The sequence below is a fragment of the Phoca vitulina genome, unplaced genomic scaffold, assembly GCF_004348235.1.
Source record: "Phoca vitulina isolate PV1807 unplaced genomic scaffold, GSC_HSeal_1.0 scaffold10, whole genome shotgun sequence".
NCBI classification, from domain to species: Eukaryota; Metazoa; Chordata; class Mammalia; order Carnivora; family Phocidae; genus Phoca; species Phoca vitulina.
Genome location: NW_022589713.1, coordinates 50,653,452 through 50,678,396, shown reverse-complemented (window position 1 = coordinate 50,678,396; position 24,945 = coordinate 50,653,452). Strand labels below are relative to the sequence as shown.

The window sequence follows — 24,945 nt, the reverse complement described above, 5'->3', positions numbered from 1 at the left end:
TGGGTACTGGCATTTCAAAATTACTTGTAATGATTTGAAGCCTTGAGAAACTTCATTTGCTTGTCAGATCCCTGGGAGCTCTACCTGTCGGGGATATGGGATTACAAAAACAACTGAATACTAGAACTTTCTTCAGGTTTGGCCTAGTAGAAATGATGATCTTAAATTACCGAGACACCTGGTTTTTTCCTTTTAGTAATAATTGATTATTAGTGTTGCAGTTGGTTCATTGGTTCAGGAGGTATTTGAGACCCTTCTTTATGCTAAATGCTAGGGTGAGTCAGTGAAGTGAAACAAATTTGGGGAGATGGTTGTGTACTTCTGGGTGATACAGACTTAAGTCCGGTGTACTGTGGGAATGTGATGAGCTTTGTGGATAGATAGAGCAGGACAAGGGAAGTTGGGAACATGGATGAGAGGACTGCAGTTGTCCGGCTGTCACTGCGAAGATGACATTTAAATGAAGTGAACTAGACGGACATTGGCAGAAGAGTGGAGCCAAACCCAGTGCCAGTGCAGATGCCTTGAAAAAGGCAGGGTGGGAGGCTGGTGTGGGGGGCAGGGGGAGTGAGGGCAAGTAGAAGAGGGGAAAGGAGCAGAGTGAGTGGGGCCTTGAAGGGACCCTAGTTGAAAGTGAGCTGAGGGAGCAATTTCAAAGGAATGAAATGATCTGGCTTCTGTTTCAGGAGGATCGCTGACTGCTGTGTTGATTGGAATGCATTTTCTTTTTTTTTTTTTTTTTAAAGATTTTATTTATTTATTTGAGAGAGAATGAGATATAGAGAGCATGAGAGGGGGGAGGGTCAGAGGGAGAAGCAGTCTCCCTGCTGAGCAGGGAGCCCGATGCAGGACTCGATCCCGAGACTCCAGGATCATGACCTGAGCCGAAGGCAGTCGCTTAACCAACTGAGCCACCCAGGTGCCCCTGGAATGCATTTTCTAATGAAGTAAAAAATTAATTGGGATTTCATTAGCAAATGATTTTTTTTTTAAGATTTTATTTTCAAGTAATCTCTACACCCAACTTGGGGCTCAAACTTACAACCCAGAGATCAAGAGTTGCATGCTCTACTGACTGAGCCAGCCAGGCGCCTCTTTTTCTTGTCCTTTAAATGCTTACATATATAGGACATAAGAATATATATATTTTCGTCTACCGTGGAACCATTTTGACTGTTACAGTTGTTTTTTCATGAAGAGAGTTGTTCTAAGTCTTAAAAGTACCACTTTTTTTATACCAAGGTATCTTTTTATTATAAACTTTAAAATGTTTTAATTTTCAACCAGTGGTTTTAGTATTATTTTAGGCCATGCCTTAGAATCTCATTTTATAGCACTTTTCTTCCCCCAAACTCCAGTATAATGCCCAGAATATCCCCTGGAATTCAAATTTGGTGGTCACCTGAAAAGTTTCTATAGTTGCCACAAGGTTTTATGTCTGTGCCACTTAGGTGTCCCCTGGGCTGCAGTGCTGAGAAGAGCTCTAGAGGAGGGTTAGGGACCGCCACTGACTGTGTGTTTCTCAGTTATACTTGTATGCTTAGAAGCGTTTTGACGGTTTCCAGGTATAAAGAGCAGAACTAGTGGGTAATTAGTCTCTGAATGATCAGTCTGATGCCTTAATAGAGTATATGCAGGGAGGAGGGAATGCAGTGCAGGCTTTCTCTCCCATCTCATTTATTTCAACATTTTGTTTTAAATTGAATTTAATTGAAATGGGCTAGCCAAATTCTTAGTTAATGGCTTGTAGAAATAAAAAAGGAAAGTAAGCAATTCAGACAAACCCTTGCTATTGGTGTTGATATAGTAGTTATTCTTTGGATATATTTTTTAATTTTTTTTTTTAAGATTTGTTTTTTAATAAAGTTTTTTTTTTTTTAATTTATTTGACAAAGGGAGAGGAGGAACACAAGCAGGGGGAGTGGGGAGAAGAGGGAGAAGCAGGCTTTGTGCGGAGCAGGGAGCCTGATGTGGGGCTCGATCCCAGGACCCTGGGATCACGACCTGAGCCGAAGGCAGATGCTTAAGGACTGAGCTACCCAGGCGCCCCTGGATATATTTTTTTAAAAGATGTATTTATTTTAGAGAGAGCGAGCGAGTGAGCAAGCACAGGGTGGGGGGGGGGGGTGGGAGGAGCAGAGGGAGAGAGAGGATCTGGAGCAGACTCCCTGCTGAGTAGGGCTCGATCTCACAACCTGAGATCATGACCTGAGCTGAAATCAAGAGTCCATAGCTTAACCAACTGAGCCACCCAGGCACCCCTTATTTGGATATTTTGTTATTATTTTACTTTTTCCTGAGGAATGAACATAGAAACATTATCAAGATACAAATGTACAAGTCAGTGATTTATCTCAAAAACAAATGCCTATAACTCATACATTAATGGTGGGAATGTAAAATGGTGCACCTGCTTTGGAAAGCCATTTGGCAATTCCTCAAAAAGTTAAACAGAGTAACCATATAACCTAGCAGTTCTACTCCTAGGTTTATATCCAAGGGAATTAAACATATGTCTACATGAAAAACAAGCAACTGTTCATAGCAGTATTATTCATAATAGCTAAAAAATGGAAACAACCCAGATGTCCCAGAGTGGATAAACAACAGTGTGGTCTGTCCATACATAAGGGAATATCATTCATCCCCAAAAAGGAGTGATGAAGTGCTGATACATGCTCAGCGGGGGTGGACCTTGAAAACATATTAAGTAAAAGAAGGCCATGTGATTCTTTTGCATTAAATGTTCAGAATAGGTAAATGCATAGAGACAAAGTAGATCACTGCCAAGACTAGGGGTAGGGTCAGGGGATAGGGCTGGGGAATGACTGCTAACTGGTGTGAGATTTCCTTTTGAGGTGATGAAAATGTTCTGGGATTAGAGAGTTGTGATAACTGCACAACTCTGTTAATAATACCAAAACCCATTGAATTACACACTTTAAAAGGGTGAATTTTTATGGAATGTAAATTATATTCTCAGCTGTTCTTGTAACAAAACAAAATAACACATCTGTGTGTGTTTGGGTTAACAGAGAATATAGACCGTACCCCAGAAGGCCTCCCCCCACCCTCCTCCCTTCCAATCAATGCCCCAAGTTATTCTTGGGGGGAAAAAACAGCAGCTGTTTCTACTGCTACTGTTCGCTTCTCAGAAGAAGCCATTGTTTTAGACTAAGCATGAAGCTTTATGCTCTCAGCGTTTGCCAGGCCTTGCAGGGCACATTTTGTAGTGTACCATTTTAATCAAATGCTGCTCTGTGATTTTATGGTACCTGCGGACCGACCTTTCAGAACAGGTAGCTATGGACTCTTGACTTGCTCTTTTTTTTAAGATTTTTAAAAAAAATTTCAGAGAGTGAGAGAGAGAGCGAGCGAGCATGGCGGGGGGAAGGGTCAGAGGAAGAAGCAGATTCCCCGCTTCTTCCGCAGGGAACCCAGTGGGGGACTCCATCCCAGGACCCTGGGATCATGACCTGAGCCAAAGGCAGACGCCTAACCGACTGAGCCACCCAGGTGCCCAACTTGCTCTTTTTAAAATAGAAATAATATGGAGTTTAAAGAAGTAGCATGTATATTATTAGATCTCTTGCTTAATCAGTAGCATGGACTTTATTAACTATGAAATACTTTTTATTTTATCTGCCTCATCATAGCTGCTCCCCCCTTCTCCCCATACCAACAACTAGAGCTTTGGGTTATTAATACTATCTTTTGGGGAGCCAAATTAACATTAATAGTTCTTTTATTTTACATGACATTTTTGAGCTTAAATTTTATTTTTATTTATTTTTTTATAAAAATTTCATATTTCTTTAAGTAATCGTTACACCCAGCATGGGGCTCAAACTCACAACCCTGAGATCAAGAGTTGTACACTCCACCAACTGAGCTAGCCAGGCACCCCAAGCTTAAATTTTAAAACTGCCTTTACATGTTTTTATATGCTTTTAAATATTTTAAACTCAAGGTCAGTGTTGATTCTTTTGCCTTTCAGCGATGTCTTGGCATTGCCCATTTTTAAGCAGGAAGATTCCAGCCTTCCATTGGACGGTGAGACTAAACACCCACCCTTTCAATATGTGATGTGCGCTGCCACCTCGCCAGCAGTAAAACTGCACGATGAGACTCTCACTTACTTGAACCAAGGTGAGTATGGCTGTGTCATGCTTTGATGTAAGAATTGACACATAGCTAAAGCGTTTTGGCATTACAGCCTAGTTTATGGGTAATAATTTAAAATTAGATTATTTTTCTTAAATTTGACAACTTTAGTTAACAAAAATCGTAGGCATTTACTGTTAGCCAACAAAGTAATAGTTTGTGAAAACTGATTTGCATAAAGAGGGCCCGTGCAATAAGATTTATTACAGGGTTTTTCAGACAAAATCCAAAGGAGGAGCAAGTAGGAAAGGATGTCAGTTATTTTTAGGAACACTGGTTTCAATATGGAACTTGAGACTGAATCAAGGAACCTGGGTCTCAGGCCTGAAGCAGGTTTGTGCTGAAAATAGACAAGCTGCACCGAGATGGAGTCTGTGGCTAAAATAGACCGTGTCAGATTTTGTCTACTCGTATCTTGTCCGCATTTTATGAGAATATGCTGTTTTGGTGATATGAAAGTGAGAGCAGGCAGAGTGGAAGATAGAGATGTCGGGGTAGAATTTACTGTTGGAAATTATAAGGGATTTTTTTGAGGTTCTCTTAGCAGTTTGGGCATAGGCCAGTGTGACTAACCAAATTAGAGAGAAGTACTTTGTTACACAGCTGTGGATTTGTTGGGTACATATACCGAAAGCATGTTGCACTCTTATTTTTAAACAAAATCGGAACTTTTATTCTTACAAAAATAGTACATCCTCTCACTGTAGAAAGATTGAGAAATAAGAGGTAAAGCTGGAAATTGACTGTGGTTGCATCTCACTGAGATAACTAGTTTATGTTTTAGGTATATTTTCTTGTGTGTCTATCTACTTTATTTCAACAAAATTAGAATTAATATTTGTTCATTTAAGAGCATATTGTAATTATTTTTCTGTCATTAAATAAAATCTTTAATTCCTTGAACGTTTGGAGAGAGCTATGGATTTTAGACTGTTACGATTAGTATTCTGAAATGTGGAAGAATAACTTACTGTAGCTTTTCATCTGATATATAAATGTAGGATCTATGAGGTTTTACCCCAGTTTATTCTACCACAGCACCTGTACAATACCCTAACTCTGTCGTTAACATTATTTGGGTAGGCATTCTGTCGTTTGAGACTTAAGTGTCCTTTTTTTTGAGAGAAAGAGAGCAAGCTAGATCGAACATGAGTGGAGGGGGGAGGGGCAGAGGGAGAGGGAGAAGCAGTCTTCCTGTTGAGCAGGGAGCCCAGTGAAGGACTCCATCCCAGGACCCTGGGATCCTGACCTGAGCCGATGGCAGACGCTTAACCAACTGAGCCACCCAGGCATCCCTTAAGTGTCCTATTTGAAAGTACTTTAAAGGGGCGCCTGGGTGGATCAGTCAGTTAAGTGTCTGCCTTTGGCTCAGGTCATGATCTCAGGGTCCCAGGATTGATCCCCAAGTCCGGCTCCCTGCTCAGCAGAGAGTCTGCTTCTCCCTGTGCTCCTTATCCCGCTTATGCTCTCTCTCAAATAAATAAAGAAGATCTTAAAAAAAGAAAAAAGAAAGTACCTTGAGTTCATATGGCAAGATTTGTTTTAGATGTAAAAATATCAGAAGTAACCATGTAGGGGCATGGATACTCACTGTAGCTTTATTTCTAATGACAAGGAAATGACCTGTATTTCTCTTACTTGGGGAATAGTTGAGTAAGTTCTGTTATTTGCATACCATGGGACGAATGAGTGTACACACACACCCCTGTTTTAAGGGAATGCATTGGATGTGTCTATCTGTTGGCCTGGGGAAATATCTGTAATTTATCACTGTTATTATTAAACTGGAAAAAGATATCTCATGTTGATAAAAGTTGCAATCCACCATCTGTAGTAATGATATATTAGATTGACATTCACTGAGTGCTTACTATGTATGAAGCCTTGTACTAAGTACTATATATGTGTTATATAGTTCCCACAATAACTCTAGGAGAAGTTTTATTAATCCATTTTAGGGGTACCTGGCTGGCTCAGTTGGTAGAATATGCGACTTTTTTTTTCTTTTATCTTTTTCAGAGATAGAGCATGAAGTGGGGGAAGAGGGAGAGAAAGAATCCTAAGCAGGCTCCATGTCCAGCACAGAGCCCTACGTGGGGCTCAGTCTCACGACCCTGAGATTATGACCTGAGCCAAAATCAAGAGTTGGACTCTTAACGACTGAGCTACCCAGGTGCCCCTGAGGTCAAACATGTGACTCTTGATCTCAGGGTTATGAGTGCAAGCTCACTTAAAAAAGACCCATTTTCGGATTTATAAAACAAGCTGAGAGCAGTTGATTAACTTGCTCAGTGTGAATTTGGCCAAGCTTAGATTTGAGAAAAAGCAAATCTTAAGTGTATAACTCAGTGAATTTTTATATATATTATTCCCTTGAAACTGCTATCTGTGTCCAGTATTTCCAGCACCCCAGCAGGCTCCCTGTATTCCCCTCCCAGATTTTACTCCAGCTTGACTATAACTAGTATAAGTGCAGGTGATTTATTGCACTTGACTCTGCTCACTGCAGTATTTTTTTTTTTTTTAAGATTTTATTTATTTATTTCACAGAGCGCGAGCATGGTAGGGGGGCAAAGGGAGAGGGACAAGTAGACTCCCCACCAAGCTGGGAGCCCGACGTAGGGCTTGATCCCAGGACCCCAGGAACATGACCTGAGCCGAAGGAAGACACCCAATGAACTGAGCCACCCAGGGGCCCTTGCTCACTGCAGTATTTTTTTTTTTTTTTAAGATTTTATTTATTTATTTATTTGAGAGAGAGAGAGAGAAACAGCATGAGAGGGGATAGGGTCAGAGGGAGAAGCAGGCTCACCCCCCCCCCCCCCCCCGAGCCGGGAGCCTGATGCGGGACTCAGTCCCAGGACTCCGGGATCATGACCTGAGCCGAAGGCAGTCGCTTAACCAACTGAGCCACCCAGGCGTCCTCACTGCAGTATTAATGATGAATCTTTTCGTGGCTGTAGAATATATCTTTTAATTTCTTCATCTTCTAAGAAAAAAGTGGAAAAGTGAACTGCATATGTAGAAATATTTTTTAAAAACATACGAATAGGGGTGTCTGGGTAGCTCAGTTGTTTAAGCATCTGACCTCGTCTCAAGTCATGATCCCAGGGTCCTGGGATTGAGTCTCGTATCGGGCTCCCTACTTGGCAGGAAGTCTGCTTCTCCCTCTCCTTCTGCCCCTCCTCCCTGCTCGTGTTCTCTCTCGCGTGTGTGTGCGTGCGCTCTCTCTCTCTCAAATAAATAAATCTTTAAAAAAAAACACGAATAATGGAGTGTGGGGTGGCTCAGTTGGTTAAGTGTTCAACTCTTGATTCTGGCTCTGGTCATAGTCTCAGGGTTGTGAGATCAGGCCATGTGTTGGGCTCCCCACTCAGGGAGGAGTCTGCTTCTCTCCCTGTCCCTTTCCCCCTTCCCTTGCTTGAGCACATGCATGCGTGCACTCTCTTTCTCTCTCTCTAAAATAAATCTTTAAAAAATACCATTTGAATGACCATTAAAAAAACACATTAGAGTAATCATAAAGGGATTATTTTACATATCTTTTAAAAGAATTGTAAAACCTTTAATATAATATATAAGTATCAAATATACATATTACAATGTGTATAGTTCTTTCACAGACTTGTCTCCTAGCATTTATCACTTTGACAAAAGGTTCTGGACCCATGTTTTTTCATGAATCCCCTAAGATTGTTTTCAATTTTTTATAAATGTGTATGTTTCTAAGGAGAGGATCCATAGCTCTTCCCAGAGCCAGGCACGGTTTGGCTTGGGGAGAGGTGTGGCTGTGTCTTTCACCCCATCTCTTAAGCTGCGGAAGCAAACAGAGGTCTAGGCTCAGCAAAGTACCTTTAGATGATGGGGCTCTCTTTTCAAAGGAAATGTTCTCAGTAGTGCATGTGCAGTGTTGATACTTTTTTATAGAAACCTTTCCTGCAATATATAGTATAAAGAGAATCAGGGTTAGGTATGGAAAATAATAATGAGACTTGATTAATTTTATCTGGAATCCAGTAAAACCCCGTGAATATTTTTTCAGCTGGAGTGACATTGTCATGGAAGTTCTTGTGAAGTCTGCCTTGGTGACACCATTTTAGTATTGATGGTTTGACTAAGTATTGACATAATTTACTGCTTATGTTTTTAGGAATCAGATTGGCACTCACTTTTAAGGCTCATGAATCCATTTTCTTGCATTCAGATGAATTCTTCAGTTCCACCAAGGAAAATGACTTAACATGGCAATGTTGCATTGTTTATCAAAAAAGGACGTAAAAATTCTGTAAGAAGGGATTAGACAGGGTACTTGAAGGTGTCATTGTTAGCACAAGTTTATTCTTTTTTAACTCACATGTGAATTTATCTGCATTCATTCTAGTACACGAGAGGAAAATTGGAAATAATGGTGATGATTAATGAAAGCACAGTTCTCTCCATGTTATGATTTTATGAAAACTTCGGAGGGAGTAATTACTCCTACAGTTATCTATTTGGATTATGGACCATGCCATACTTTTTACAGATAAAGATTTAAGAGTTTTCTGATTCCAAATCTAGTTTTCTTAACTACCAAGTCTCTTTACTGGAATAGTTCCAGTGTTTTCTAAGTTTTTAGTTAATTGGCAACATTTAAAATTTAACAGTTTAAGTAGATGATTTATATACATACTACAAAATTCGCAAGGTATGAAAGGGTATACAATAAAAAGTCTTCTTTCCCTATCTCCCAGTTATTGAGTTCTGCTTGCCTCAGGCAGCCACTGAATTAGAACCATTTTAAAATACCTAAGAAGATTCTAATCATGTTTTATGCAGTCTTTGTATGACAAAAATTTATATCATTAATATTTTATTGAATTTATTCCAGTAAACTTACTTGTTCATGTGATGGGTGAGTTGTGTGCTTAAGCATGGTTGTGGTGAATGTGATGGTCTTGTCACTAAAGGATGAAATGTAAAAAAGAACTTAAACCTAGCATCTCTGTAGTAAGGCCTGGTAGATGCTGTCATACATGGTTGCCCATGAAACAGCACTGCGAGGATATAAACACTTCCATTGCCTGTTAGATGTCCTTAAGCACATTCTTCACATACCTTTTGGTTTCTTTTAAATGTTTCACCTAGTTACAGTGAGCAGTGATTTAAAAGTATCTTGTGTCTTTTTCTGCATGTGGTGAGGTGGGAGGTGGAGAAGGGCCATGGTGAGTCTGCAGTCTCTGGAACGGGGCTGCCTATGTGTGGATCCCATTCCATCACTTGCTAGCCTAGGCAAGTTCCTTAATTTAATACTCTCCACATAAGGTAGTTGAGAATTAAATTGAATTAATGTGTATAATGTATTTATAAGCTAGGCAGCACACAGGAAGCACATGAACCTTGCTGCTGTTACTGTCATTTGTAACTAAGTAGCTTATTGGTTTCTGACTGTACTGGAAGACCAGCTATTTAGACCAACAGTTTCCTGTTGCCGCTGGATGAGCAGTTTTTATAAATGGCTAGGACCAAACCTGGGACTCCATACCTGTGTAATGACCAGGAAATTTGCCACGTTTGTTGGAAAGTGTGTTATTATACTCTTATTTTTTTAAGATTTTATTTATTTATTAGAGAGCACAAGCCGGGGGAGGGACAGAGGGAGAGGGAGAAGCAGACTGACTCCTCGATGAGCAGGGCGTCCAACATGGGGCTCGATCCCAGGACCCTGAGATCACGACCTGAGCCGAAGTCAGATGCTCAACTGAGTCACCCAGGTGCCCCTAAAGATTTTATTTTTAAGCAATCTTTACACCCAGCATGGGGCTTGAACTCACAACCGCAAGATCAAGAGTCGCACGGTCCACTGATTGAGCCAGCCAGGTGCCCCTAGAGAAACCATTTGAAGAATAACAAGTGTTATGGAGCCTTAAAAAAAAAAAAAAAAAATTGATTTTAGAAGAATAAAAGTCTGCAGTGCTTTAATATAGGAGCAACAGATCCTGAGATGTATTTGTGGAAACAGACTGAACTTTATATTGAGCACAGAAGTATCCTTGTTAGGTTGACTAGGAAAAATGATACAAAGGAAGACAGGAACATGGAGGTTTTGTCCTTTATTTGATTTTTTTAATCCTGAGAATTTTGAGATTTTGAGGATCATAAGACAATCCTGGTGGGACAAGTTTTCTCTCTGTTCTGGGCAGGTTGCTATGCACCTCTTTCACTTTGCATCTCACTGGCTGCTTTTCTTTGGGTTACTATCTATCCCAGGGAAGTGTCTTGACCCTCTGCTCTTTTTCTACGCTCACTCCTCAGATGATCTTGTATTTAAGTAGCTTTACCTAACAGCTGTAACCCTGACAAGTCCTCTGTTAATATCTCCAATCAGGATTTCTTCCTCTTAGGTCCAGATTTGTAAATCAACCTGATTATCAATTTGGATGGCCAGTAGTTATCTCAGACTTAATGTGTTCAATTGCACTTTTGATTTTCTCCCCCAAATCTACTCCTGGTGGTCTTCCTCATGTTCAGGACCTTCCAAAAATTTGGAATCATCCTCAACTCTTTTTTTTTTTTCTCTTACACTGTACATCTAATACACCAGCAAATGCTTAGGCTCTCCCTTCAAAATAATCTCTGGAGTGGCAGTTTCTTACCATCTCCACTCCTGCTGTCCGTATTTGAGCGACTGTTTCAGACTGAGGGATTTATGCTAACCTGATAAGCGAAAATTGATTTCAGTGTGATTTTAATTTGCATATCTCTGGTGGAGATTGGATGTCTTTTAATATATTTAAGAACTGTTGGCATTTCCTTCCTTTTGTGAACCACTTGTTCATGTTATTTGCTCATTTTTTTCTTATAGAGATGTTGGGCATTTGTGATTTTGTAGAAGTTGTTTGTATTAGGGAGCATAACCTTTGTGTCTAATGTGAGTTGCAGATATTGCCTCTCTTGCATTTTTCTTGTTTGTAATGATTAGTCAGAATCCCTGAGTCAAAGAATACAGTGTTTAACTTAACAGGGGTAGCCAGGTTGGTTTTCAGAAAGACTTTTATCAGTTCATAGTCTTCCCACATTTTATGTGCTTATTTCTCCCCTATCCTCATCCATGTGGTTTTTAATTAAACATTGTTTGTTGATCTGATAGTTAGCCACAGACATTTTCATTTTTATTGCCTAAATTTTTGTGAGGTTGAGTGTAATTTTAAGTGTATGATGGTATAGTTTTAAAAAATGCCTATTTTATGTGCTTTATTTTGAAATTTCTTATTTTCTGAGCTTAGATCCTTTGTTAAGTATGTTGCAAATTTAACTTTTTAAAAATGTCTTTTGCCATAGTATTAGTGGTATCTCTCTCAATTCATTGAATGACTTAAGGACTCTTCCTTAGTAACATACTCTGTATAATGGTTTTCTTTCACCAGCTTTGGAGTGATTTGGTTGTGTTATGTGACCGTATGATCTAGTACCCTTTGTATATTTTTATACAGGGTAAGCCCCATTGGAGTGTGGACTAGACCATAAAGATCCCCAACTTCATGTAGTACTAGAAGAACTCCTTAATTACTGTTGATTTTTCTCCATATCAAAGTATACTGTCTTTATTACTTAATGACAGATAATCCAGAAATCATTTTTGTGGGTTTGGAGTACATTCTTAACTTTTGGCAGCAGCTTATTTTCCTAATTATAAAGTTGGTGTGTGAATATCTGTTTGTGTTTTCTTATGGACACTAACTGAGCAGTGAGAGAATGTGAGTTGGGTTCATTGGTCACAAGGAAGAAGGCTCTAGCATTAAAATTTGGTCTGGGCTCACACAAAATGCAGTACACAAATGTTCATAGTATCATTACTCATAATAGCCATGAAGGAGAAACAACCCAGATGTCCATCAGCTGATGAATGGATGAACAAAATGTGGTATGTTTGTGCAGTGAAATAATATTTGCAGTAGAAAGGAGTGCAGTCCAGGCACACCTCGGACATACTGCAGGTTCTGTTCCAGACCTTCACAATAAAGTAAATGTAGCCTGAAAGTGAGTCAAATGGGTTTTTTGGGTTCTCAGTGCATATAAAAGTTATCTTGACACCATCCTGAGTCTGTTAAGTGTGGGGTAGCATTAATGTCTAAGAAAACATGTATATACCTTTTTTTTTTTTAAGATTTTATTTATTTGACAGAAAGAGCACAATCAGGGGGAGTGGGAGAGGGAGGAGCATGCTCCCCGCTGAGCAGGGAGCCCGACATGGGGCTCAATCCCAAGACCCTGGGATCATGACCTGAGCCGAAGGTAGATGCTTGACCAACTGAGCCACCCAGATGCCCCAACATTTTTAGTTAAAAAATACTTTATTGCTAAAAAGTGAGCTATAATGACTGATCACAGTTCACCATAACAAATATAATAATGAAAAAGTTCAAAATATTGTGAGAATCACAAAATGTGATGCAGAGACACAAAGTGAGCGGATGCTGTTGGAAGAAGGGCGCCCTGATAGACTTGTTTGATGCAGGGTTGTCACAAACCTTCAATTATAAAAAACCATAATTTCTGCAAAGTGTGATAAAGCAGAGCACAACAAAAGGGAGATCTGCCCTGCTACAACATGTGAGAAACTTGAAAATATGCTTAGTAAAAGAAGTCAGTTAATCACATACTGTGTGATTCCATTTGTATCAAGTGTGTTAAGTAGGTAAATCCCTAGAGACAGAAAGTAGATTGATGAGGGGTTTCTAGGGGCTGGGGTGGGCGAGGATGGAAAGTGACTGCTGAGGAGTAGGATTTTCTTTTGTGGGTGATGAAAATGCTCTAAAATTGGTAGTGTGATGGTTACACAATTCTGAATGTACTAAAAACCAGTTAATTGTACATTTTTTTTTAAAAGGGTGGGGGCGTCTGGGTGGCTCAGTTGGTTAAGCAACTGCCTTCAGCTCGGGTCATGATCCCAGGGTCCTGGGATCGAGCCCCGCATCAGGCTCCCTGCTCGGTGGGAGGCCTGCTTCTCCCTCTCCCACTCCCCCTGCTTGTGTGCCCTCTCTCGCTGTCTCTCTCTGTCAAGTAAGTAAATAAAATTTTTTTTTTTAAGATTTTTTTCTTAAATTTTATTTATTTGACATAGAGACAGAGAGAGAGGGAACACAAGCAGGGGGAGTAGGAGAGGGAGAAGCAGGCTTCCAGCTGAGCAGGGAGCCCGATGTGGAGCTCGATCCCAGGACACTGGGATCATGACCTGAGCTGAAGGCAGACGCTTAACAGCCTGAGCCACCCAGGCGCCCCAATAAATAAAATCTTTAAAAAAATAAAAAATAAAAGGGTGAATTTTATGGTATGTAAGTTATATCTCAATAAAACTGATAAAAATTTGGTCTTGGATTATGCATGTATGCATAATGAAAATTTAGTATGTGGGACTATAGCATATGAAAATAAATTGGGAGACAAACTCTTCAGTCTTCTGTAATTGTGCAAGAAGGAGAGGATGGTGTTTGCAGGGAAGAGAAAGATCAACCTGAATTTGCTTCTCTAGTTGAGAGACAGTTGAATTTTTTCTTTTAAAGATTTTATTTACTTACTAGAGAGAGAGAGAGCAAACTCGTATGTGCTCCTGCGCGTACACACACACCCACACACAAGTTGGGAGGGGGAGGAGTAGAGGGGGAGGGAGAGAGAATCCCAAGCAGACCCCGCACTGAGCACAGAGCCCGACGCAGGGCTCCATCCCACGACACCAAGATCATGACCTGAGCCGAGATCAAGAGTCCTTTGCTCAACCTACTGAGCCACCCAGGCGCCCTGAGAGACCATTGAATTTTTATGTTAAACAGAGTCCTGTTCTTTATATGGATTGTTGGTGATACACAGTTTCTTTACATTCAGTAATTTCTTTAAAATAGGTCAGTCTTACGAAATTCGGATGCTGGATAACCGGAAAATGGGAGATATGCCTGAGATCACTGGAAAATTGGTAAAGGTAAGGATGAGCCATCTTAATTGCTAACAGATATTACAATGATTGAAAAAAGTAGCAGTTTTGCTGTAAAAGTTTTGGGTTTTTTTGCATAAGAGTTATTTAAAAATCATTTAATTTCACTTTAAGAAGTAATGGCTATATTGAAACTCCTAACTTTTTGAGCTATATTTTATTTACTTATCTGTAAAACAGAAATGATAGCAGTTATTGGGTGAAATAAATGTGAAAGCCCTTTGGAAACTAAGGTACCATAGTTGTGGCTATGGGGAAAAAACCTACCACCACAATGAAGACTTTTAAGTTTTTCTTTAAAAGTTAAAGATAATATGGGGGGAAATGTAAGTGTTAATATGAAACTTTTTAAAACCCTTTTATTTCACCCCTTAAATTTGTCTAAGTAAAATTTGAACTCTCTGTTCACTCTGTTGATGTATCTGAATGAAGGCAGTCATTCCAAGTGTAGCTCATCCCTCTTAGGATATATCTTCAGAACCATCTCTGTCCCCTCCAGTGTCATGCAGGGTGGGTCCTCTAGCCTCTACCTGTCACACACCACGGTGTATTATAAATCCACAGTATTACAGGGCAAGACTTCTGGAAGAAGCTTAATTGGAGGAAGGCAGAACTTCATCTAACTGTTAGCAAGAGAGAAGCAGGCATGAGTTCTCTTGATGCTTCCATCTTCCCACAGAGAGGCATATAGGGGCCTGGGCACTGCTGGGCCCTCAGTATGGAGAGGCATTCCATTGGAAAGACTCCCCTCTGTGGATCTGCCTTTTTAGAGGGCGAGTGTGGGGAAAGACAGCCTTCACAGGGGAAATGGATACTAATATTAAGGCTAACAAATTTGGCTTCTCTGGGAAAGCCAGTTGCCCAGCACACAGAGGCCTTGAGAGTCTTTGGGATGTTTTAATGTTCCTCCCACTCTTGGGGGCAGGAAGTCCCCAATCCTGTGGGAGGTTGAGGGAAAGTTGGGGGTCCGCGCCCCACCGATCAGTGTCTTGCCAACTTGGAGTGAACTCCCAGACTTCTGACTCCCGGGGCCCCTTTTTTTTTTTTTTTTTAAGATTTTATTTATTTGACAGAGAGACACAGCGAGAGAGGGAACACAAGCAGGGGGAGCGGGAGAGGGAGAAGCAGGCTTCCCATGGAGCAGGGAGCCCGATGTGGGGCTCGATCCCAGGACCCTGGGATCATGACCTGCGCTGAAGGCAGACACTTAACTAACTGAGCCACCCAGGTGCCCCCCGGGGCTCCTATCTTACCTGGAACAGAGGGAGAGAGGTTATTTTTGCCATTTGTACTCTGAGTCTATCGTGTCTATGCTCTATTAGTGGATTTGGTCATTTCCCTGGAGGGTAAGTCAGATGGTCTTATTTTTTTCATTCCCTCCTATTGGCATTCTGACCGTAGCGCATACTGATTGGGCTCACCATTTAAAAAAGCCATCAGCGTTCAGAGTGAGCAAGCTTTACTTGGATTGGCTGTTCTCTGCTGGGCTTTTATGACAAATAGTGACAAATGGAGGAGCCAGACTTAACAGCTCTCATTTTCCAGTGTGTAGGAAGCTTAGGAATGTCCAAGATTCTCTCAGAATGCCCTGGTCCCAAGCTGGCTTATTGTCAGGCCATTGGGCACCCTGGCTCACCTTCAGCAGATCTACCAATTATCTCACACCCAGTTAAAATCCAACCAATGATACGTATTTTAAGGGAAGATGTGGGTGAACTCTTCTGTCCCTATGAAAGTTACATATATACATTTGGTGGCTGTGAGATGCTGTTTTGTTTTTTTTTTTTTTTAATCAGTGTAGAAGTGTAGAAAAATTGTTTAAATTGTAGGATTTGTCTATAAAATGGAGTAAGGCATTATTATGTGCCCTGTATTGAGAGCCTTAAAACTGGATCCAAAAATATTAGAATACTACTAAAAAACTACTTATCTGGTAAAATTCAAACATACCCAGAGGTAGAATGGTATGGTGCATCCACATGTGTTTATCATGTGGTGGTTTCTGATAAATTTCAGATGTGTGTCATGGGTGCCCAGGATAAGTTCTCCCACCAGCGGCCACAACTGTCAGCAGTTTGCCAGTCTTGTTTTATTTGTTCCCCCCTTGTGCTTGTTTTTTTTTTTTTTCTTTTTCCTTTTCCATTTTTTTTTGGCTGGACTACAGAATTTACTAACTCATAATTTTAATTCCTCTTTTAAACAGTAATTTTAACTAAGCACATCATTCATAGCTATTCAGCATCCTGAGGAAAATAAAACACACTTTGGCATGTGGATCCAATGCCAAAATTAAGTTTCCATCAAAGCACTGGAGAAAGTCACTTTTGAAGCCGTTTGTTATTTATCAGTGAAGATAAATGGCTTTCTAGGGAGGTTCACTGTGAATAGGTGGTAAGATTTAGAAAGGACCAGTCTGATAGAGGAGACTTAATGTTTAAAATACTTTTGGTAAGCTAGTTAAAAATATCTGTCAGATTAAGTTGGAATGGCAGGATTAGTTATGTTGTTACATGACTGTTTTAAGTTCAGCTTCCTGGAATTTAGTTCCAAATTAAAATACATAAGAACATTTAATATACACAATGAACGCAAGTTAAGAAATGAAGGCAAAAACGACTCTTTATCATGAGATAGGGAACTGTTGACAGTAAAGAAACCATCCCCCTACAAGCGCAAAGTAGAGGTTTTGTTGACATTAAATCAGCATATTCTGCCTAGACAAGGGTACTTAATTTGAAAGCATCGGTTTCCCTAAACAGTTCGCTTCCGGATTGGAAAGGTTAATTTTTAAAAGGTCTTAAGTCGGTTTCATCTCCCCTTGATAAGCCACTTGTCTCATATGTGGTGGCTGTGCCAGAAAACGTCTGGTTAGATCCCGAGAGTCTGCCCGGGATGCAGAGCGACAGTCGGCCACCGCCACAGGCTACATGGTGCATTTCCCCAAAATCACGTCCTTTTTTACCTAGAAGCTCCCCAAGTCTGATTCCTGGCCCCACGATCTTTGACTCTGCTACTGTGGAGGAGTCTTGGGGGACAAAGGGTGGGGTGGCAGGGGTGTTTTGGAACTTGGTGGAAGTGCTTCCTGTACTCAGTGAGGTGCTTGTTCTATTTGTCGTATTGTCAGGGCCCCTTTATCTGTTGCTGGGTGTCTGAGTTCATGACTTTTTCCCTTCCAATTTCATTTAAGTTTTCTTTTATATATTGCCACTTCTTAACTATGGTTCTCCTTTCATATTCCTTACTGAACTATCTTAGTCTGACCTCCTAGAATGGTGTTTAGTAAAGCTCTCAAATCTGGTACTTACATTCTCATGCTATTTTCATCTGAATTTGTGGATTCAGTTAAATACGGAAGAATCAAAATCATGTCATTTCTCTGCTGCACTTTATTCTGAGTTCAGTGTGTTGGTGAGTGACCCAGGGGCTGCCCCCAGCCCGTGCACCTTCACTGTGAGGCTTTGCTGCCCACAGGCAGTGGCATGAAGTGGGTGTAGTGGACTGCCTGGGCAGGCCCTGTGCATGCGGGTGCAGGTGGGGAAGGCAGATGGGCTTGAATCAGAGCAGCAACCGTGCCTTTGTAGATTTCTACTTTGGTCCTGACGACTGACTTGGGCTCTTTTTAAACGACAGTTGACCCTTGAACAACACAGCTTTGAACGGTGTGGGTCCATTTACAGGCAGATTTTTTTCAGTAAATACAGTACAGTACTCTAAATGTATTTTCTCTTACGATTTTCTTTGTAACTGTTTCCTTTTCTCTAGCTTACTTTAAGAAAGCAGTATATAATATATATAACATATAAAATATATGTTTCTCGGCTGTTGTTGATGTTATCGGTAAAGTGTCTAGTCAACAGTAGGCTATTAAGTACTTAAGTTTTGGGGGGGTTCAACGCCCCTAAGCCCCATGTTGTCAAGGGTCAACTGTGTTTAAAATTAAAATATGGTTACTTTGGGGCGCCTGGGTGTCTCAATCGGTTGGGCATCTGCCTTTGGCTCAGGTCATAATTCCGCGGTCCAGGGATCAAGCCCCACATGGGGCTCCCTGCTTGCAGGGAGCCTGCTTCTCCCTCTTCTCCCTGCTCTGCTCTCTCTCGCTATCTCTCTCTCAAATAAATAAATAAAATCTTTAAAAAATAAATACGGCTACTTTTAAATAGTTTGCTTCAAAATTTATCTGCTATGGGCAGTACCTGGTGGGTAGGGAAGACAGGGGCACTAAAATAATATTTATATGTAACGGTAACAAATTATTTCCTATTTATACCAGAGCATCTACTGGAAATATGAATATCTTATTGCATCATGGGAAAGTTATCAAAAATGTGTCACAAACACGAATTCGTGCACATGTGGTATCTGAAAGGCATTTGGATGACCTGTTTTCCTGTTTCTGGAATGAAACAATATTTGGCACTCCAAACGTGTGGGAGGCAAAGGAGGGATGGGTGGAGAGCAGAGAACTGGCCCAGAGTTTGTGGAGTAAAGTCTTACCTAGGAACCGTAGTGTTTGGATCAAGTATACCTGTGGGTTGGTGGTTTTTTTTTTCCCCCTTGCTTACCTCAGATAACAAATGAAATAGTAGAGAATGACTTTTGCATATGTGGTTTTTTGTTTTTTTTTTGCTGGGTCTTATTTTGCAGATCCCCCCACCTATTCCTTGACTATCTCTTTATTTTTTAATTTCATTGAAGTATAATTAACATGCAGTGTTATATTAGTTTCAGGTATACAATATAATGATTCAGCATTTCTGTATATTAGTATTCATCCTTGATGATCTTTAAAGAAGTTCATTTATTAACTTATTTTAAATGAACAGTTTTACCATTGTACCTGGGTTTCTCTGTTTCTGTTTATACTACTCTTTGACTTTAGTAATTCCTGTCTGTATCCGATGTTTTCTTCATAGAAATAGAATTCTTGCTCACTGATTTTATGGGCGTGTACCTTAATTTTGAATTGCAATATCAGATTGTAAATAAAAATTTTACCTAAGTAATCATTTTATTTGTGCCTTTTATTTGAGTTATTCAGATACTCCAAGAACAAAGCAGTTCACTTAGAAAATGTGTAAAGCAGAATTTTTTTTGGTATGCTCTTCTATTATGGGTTAATGCGTAAGAAGTGAAAATGCTTCTGCATTTTAGCTGGACCAGTTTAAAAGTACTCATTTTCCCCACTTGTTCCATAGAGCATCATAAGAGTTGTGTTCCATGACAGACGGCTACAATATACAGAGCATCAGCAACTTGAAGGCTGGAAGTGGAATCGTCCAGGAGACAGACTTCTCGATTTAGGTACAAGTGGCTGTCAGAAGACTCTGGAGAGATTCAGGCAGTTGTTTAGCTGTGTGTGGTGGGTAGGGAAGGCACCGTGTATAATTGTATGGAGAGAGTTTTGGTGTTAGCAGATCCGGTGTGCCTTGAGTTGTTCTATAGTTTAGAAATGAAGTGGTTTTTTAGCTCTAAAAGAACCTGAGCCAGGAATTTGGAGTTTTGAAATAATTTATCTAATTCTCAGTTGGCACCATCCATTGTATGTTGAATAAAATGAAATAGAAACCATGGTGGGAGAAAGTCTGATCGCATTGGGTGGGTTTCGACGTTAGCATCACTGACCGGGAAAACACTGACGGAAAAGGTTCTGTCTGCATGGAGGTGAAATAATTGCATGTGAACATAATTATAGTAAGTTGTAAGCTTTTTAATTATTCGTAGTGGATGAGTTTCTATGTAACTCTTTTTAAAATACAGATATTCCAATGTCTGTGGGAATAATTGACACAAGGACAAATCCAAGCCAGTTAAATGCGGTTGAATTTCTGTGGGACCCTGCAAAGCGCACATCTGCTTTCATTCAGGTTTGGAGTTTTTGCATTATTAGAAGTATACTAGCCTAGTCATTTAAAAGGCCAAGGATGAGATTAAATTCTTGACACATGATGTTACCTTCTTTAAATGCTTATTTGTAAGCTATCTTGTAATGTCTTCTATTTTATATATATTTTAATTACATACATATATACTGTTAAATTGGAGTTAATTTACTAAATCCGTCATTTATAGGCTAACATATACAAAGACAATCGGATATGTAAGGCATTATACAGACGTTAACTTTTACCATGGTTAGTGACAGTAATCAAAACTTCTGTTTTTCATAAGATGCATTTCTCTTGAATAAAAGCTCCTGTTTAAAAGGGTAGGATTGGGGCGCCTGGCTGGCTTAGTCAGTAGAACATATGAATCTTAGTCTCAGGGTCGTAAGTTCAAGCTCCACATTGGGCGTAGAGTTTACTTAAAAAAATAAAGTAGAATAAAAGGGTGGGATTGAAAAAAAGTGTACAGTTTTAAGATTTTCTCTCTAGCATAATTTAAAGACATTTCTAATACTGAAAATTTCAAACCCCACAAAAGTAAGAGAATAATAATGATGAATCTTCCATGTACCCATCACCTGGCTTCAACAGTTATTTAGTAGTTTCCTTTGTTTTCGTTATTGATGGAATACTTGAAAGCAACTCCCAGGCATCTCACTTCACCCATAAATCCTCAGTTTGTATCTCTAAGAGAAGAGTTTTTTAGAAGTATTAATGTATATTCAGATTTGTAAGTGGTGGAATTAAAACTGAGTAGGTAATGTTTATGTGGAAAGGGAGATTGCTTAATTGCTGATCAACCTAAGTAGTCTCTGATTTGTATGAACTGTAAAGAATATTTGTTTACTTATGTATTTATTTTTTAAGAATCTTTAGTATTTTGTGTTTTTTGTGGTTTACCAAATACTGTCTCCTACTAACGAATAGTCACTAGGGACACGGTTCATGTTAGTTGACGTTGTGCTGGTGCCAGGAGAGGGGCGGAAGTGGTGGGAGATGAGCGTTGTCCTTGGTGAACTTTGAAGGTTGACAGCAGAGTTCAGATCGATATGGGCACGGTGAGTCGTGGCCATGCCCCCAGGCCCCCAGGTGGTCTCATAAGTGTGTGTAGGCACAGCAGGAGCCTGATGGGCTGGCTAGAGTCCAGGTGGTGACAGAAGAGGGCAGGCGACAGAAGCTCTCGGCAGTTAGGGGTCGGTTGCTGTGGACTGAGCCACGTGCAAGGCCAAGGACGCTGGGTCTGAGAGCATCATTCGGTCCAGAGTGTGGAGGTAGGAGACGTCCGCGTGACCCGAACAAGTCCTGTGACCCGAACAAGTCCTGCGTGAGAGGAGAGGCATTGGACTGGGGAAGAGCTCATTGCCAGAAAGTTCAGAAAGGCCCAGGTGGATTTATGAAAGGAAAGCCATGCAGAGGAATTCATGACAGCCGTCTCGCTAATATGCAGGAGTTTGTTTGGAAGGATCCTGAATTTATGGCTGTGGCAAACACCTGAGAAGGAGCCAAATTGAAGGAGACTCAGTGGGCGGTACTTTGAGTCCCTTTCAGCTTGAGTTCTTTTCCAGGTGCACTGCATCAGCACAGAGTTTACTCCCCGGAAGCATGGAGGTGAGAAGGGGGTGCCTTTTAGGATTCAGGTTGACACCTTTAAGCAGAATGAGAACGGAGAGTACACGGATCATCTCCACTCGGCTAGCTGCCAAATCAAAGTGTTTAAGGTAAGCGATAGAAACGAGGCTTTTAGTAACTAAGGCCCAGTTTTGCTTGTAAATTGTCCATCTTCAGCCTGATGGATGAGATCATCTATTTTGTTTTTAAGCCTAAAGGTGCAGACAGGAAACAAAAAACGGACCGAGAGAAGATGGAGAAGAGAACGGCTCACGAGAAAGAAAAGTACCAGCCATCCTACGACACCACTATCCTCACCGAGGTAATGCACAGTAGCGTTTCAGTTTCTGAGACGAAGCAGCTGTTTGCATATTAGCACTCTCTCTAGGGAGGGGTTTTGCTACAAAGGGGTTGGGGAAGATTGGGTGGTAGATTGACATAATATTCTTTGTGAAATTTGCGGGGGATAGATTTTATTTAAATTTGGGGATTTTAATAGATTAGTTTCCTGGGTGGGGTCTTGAATGAAGATGCTGAAATCCCAATCTGGTCTCAGAAACAGACCTTACAAACCTTGAAGTTGTCAAGAAATTAAGTCGGGGCCTAGAATGTCTGATTTTTGTCACTGCTGGGGTTTTGCATTTTCTTTAACTTTGAATCCTGCTAGTCATACATTTGTTTAATTGGACTGCAGAGACATAAAACAGGGTATTAGATCTTTCTTTGTATAATGAAAAGACATTGATCCCAATCTTTGGTGTTTGTCCAGATGAGGCTTGAGCCTATAATTGAAGATGCAGTTGAACATGAGCAGAAAAAGTCCAGCAAGCGGACTTTGCCAGCAGACTACGGTGATTCTCTGGCAAAGCGAGGCAGTGTAAGGGACTTCTGCTTCTCTTTTCATTGTGCAAGAAACCTTGTGCAGTGTTAGATATAGGATCAACTTCCACCGAAAAGTAAAGCCAAATTTGTTTTTGATGTCCTTGTCTTGATTTAATTTGCTTTTGTTTAGACTTCCTGCTTTCTGTTTGTTCCTCACTGAGGAAAATTTCCTAAATCTAACACTTTAAAACAAAGTTGACCATATTGGGTGGTTTTGGAGGGAAAAATGACACTCAGAAATGTGTTCCCTCCCTGTCTCCTTCCCCTCCTCCCTCCCTCCCTCTCTCTCCTCTGCACACACACTTCCTTCAAGAGCACTGAAATTAATTGAAAATACTTTTTTTAGTAAAATAGTTATCATTTTTGTGTAATTAAAAAAGGTTTTGCTTTCTCATGTTTTATAACTGATAAGAAACTTTCATGGATATTTAGAGAAATGATGGCAGCAAGCTTGACATTAACATGCAATACTTTGTGTCACATTTCCCTGCATGTAGTATAAGAATGTGCGTCTGTGCTTTTAAAAGCCCATTTGGTGGCACTGGTAGAAAGAAATCTTTGCATCGGTGTTTCCTCTTGGCTCCTGCATCGTGATCTTCTGCTTCAGGCCAGAATAGCGCACCTTGCTACCCTCGGGCCCAACATGCAGTCAAGGGGTTTGGCTTTGTCAGCTTCAGTGCAGCAGATCCTTATTTTATGACCCAGTTCTTTATCGAGCGGTCCACAAAGGTTCATCCTGTTCTTTAAACTTAGGTCACCATGTACCCGCAGTTAATGTAAACACAGAGCATTCTCTAATTTTTAAAAGTAACTGTCATCATATGTATCAGTCACTACTCTCTCCATCTCATTGCAGTGTTTGTACTGTCAAGGTGCCAAACATGGGATTTTCATGCTCACACGTGTATGTAATTCTCTATGCTATGAAAGTCACAGGCACTATCACAAGAACCTCATTTCCAAATTAAAGCATTGCATGACAATATTTTAGTGCTTCTTTATGCAATAACCCTGAAAATGTAGTCGTCTGGATGGATGGGGAGCACACATGATGCATTTTCTTTAACTGGGCTTTTTGGATTTGGGTCAGAGGTTGTATGGAACAACTGTATGCTCCTTCCCTGGAATGCCCCCCTCCAGTTTTATGTTTTTAATCCTCTATCTCATTTCCCAGCTGAAGACTCACAAATAGTTCTCCGTAAACTTTTCTGGGGAGATCCTGGTAACCCAAGTCACTTTTCCCTTCTTGTTGGAAACTATTTAGTTAAAAGGAATGAGTTCTGATAATTCATAAATTAAAGAAATCTGTTATAGCCCAGAGCTAATCTGGAGATGGTAGAATTGTTGGTAAATTATTAATAATTCTTAACTCAAGTCTAAAGTATGCAAAACGTCAGCAGTTCACTGGCCTGGGATTTCACATCTTCCTAGAGTGTGTTTCTTGCTGCCCTGGGCTGTGTTTGGTTGGGTTAAGCTACTTCAAGGGGGTGGTTAGAGCTACTCTTTGAAACCTGTTTAAAAAAGCAAGGTACAGATTAATCCCTTAAAAAAAGTCCTCAGCATTTCTATATTTCTGCAAGTGCCTACAAAGAAAGGCCAGCATTTCTCATAGTTGTTGGATAGTGACAGTTGGCTTTCATTAGGAAGGGAGGTCAGGCTCACCTGTTAAAAGGTGTTGTGTGAACCGGTCCCACACTGAACAGAGGCCCTACTGTTGGTTCTGAAGAGCTGCCACCCAGCAAACCCTTTAATGCATCCGGGGGTCTTGATCTCTGAGCTGTATTTTACTGGCTCACATCGGGACTGCCAATATCTACAGTCTAAGGTGGGTCAGCATTTTCCAGGCTACTGGGGGCGGGGCTTTGTTCACGGTACACCAAAACTGTGCCCACGCAAATCCAAGCCAGGTAGTGCTGGAGGCATCATGAATTCAGACTCTGCTCAGGACCAGAGGCAGTCCAGCACTGTTTACCTTTCCAGACAGGGAGGCAGGACAAGGTAGAAGAAACATCGTGCAAGTCTTCCTCCGTGTGCCCTTGCCCTCCTGGCTTGAGACTGGAAGAGGAGCCCGTAAGACATGTGCAGGTGGGCTGCAGTGTGGCAAGCAGCCTGGCCATTTGAGACCCTGCCACCCATTATTCCCGAAAAGCCGAGGCCTCCCAACAGGACAGTTTTCTCCAAACACTGGTTTCCTGGTGTTCAGTGAGTCTGGCTTCATATTTATTGGGCAAGTTTTAGATGTCAGCTATTAATTAGCAATCCTGCTTTTCTCCTGTTAAAGGAATTGAGGTATGTAAAATGAAATAGTTGTGTTTATGGAGGTTCTGCACATTTGGTGTACCCACTGTCTCACTGTGCTAACTTGAAGCTGTTGATGGCTTCCCGTCCTCAGACAGTGGGCAGTGACGAACAGAGCAGGTGTGGGGAGGCTTGATACTAAAA

General features: G+C 40.7%; 1 protein-coding gene across 3 annotated transcripts in view; it reads left to right on the top strand.

Moving 5' to 3' along the window:
• UBP1 (upstream binding protein 1) overlaps positions 1-24,945 on the top strand; it is a 51,577-nt gene that overhangs the window by 11,272 nt on the left and 15,360 nt on the right. For 2 of the 3 annotated variants that reach the window (XM_032409071.1, XM_032409073.1), the window contains exons 2-8: positions 3,998-4,149; positions 14,043-14,119; positions 19,327-19,432; positions 19,889-19,995; positions 21,579-21,731; positions 21,833-21,943; positions 22,391-22,498. In XM_032409071.1, the coding sequence (XP_032264962.1) occupies positions 3,998-4,149; positions 14,043-14,119; positions 19,327-19,432; positions 19,889-19,995; positions 21,579-21,731; positions 21,833-21,943; positions 22,391-22,498 (814 nt within the window). The remainder of the gene's footprint in view (positions 1-3,997; positions 4,150-14,042; positions 14,120-19,326; positions 19,433-19,888; positions 19,996-21,578; positions 21,732-21,832; positions 21,944-22,390; positions 22,499-24,945) is intronic. The other variant, XM_032409072.1, reaches the window with a different exon arrangement.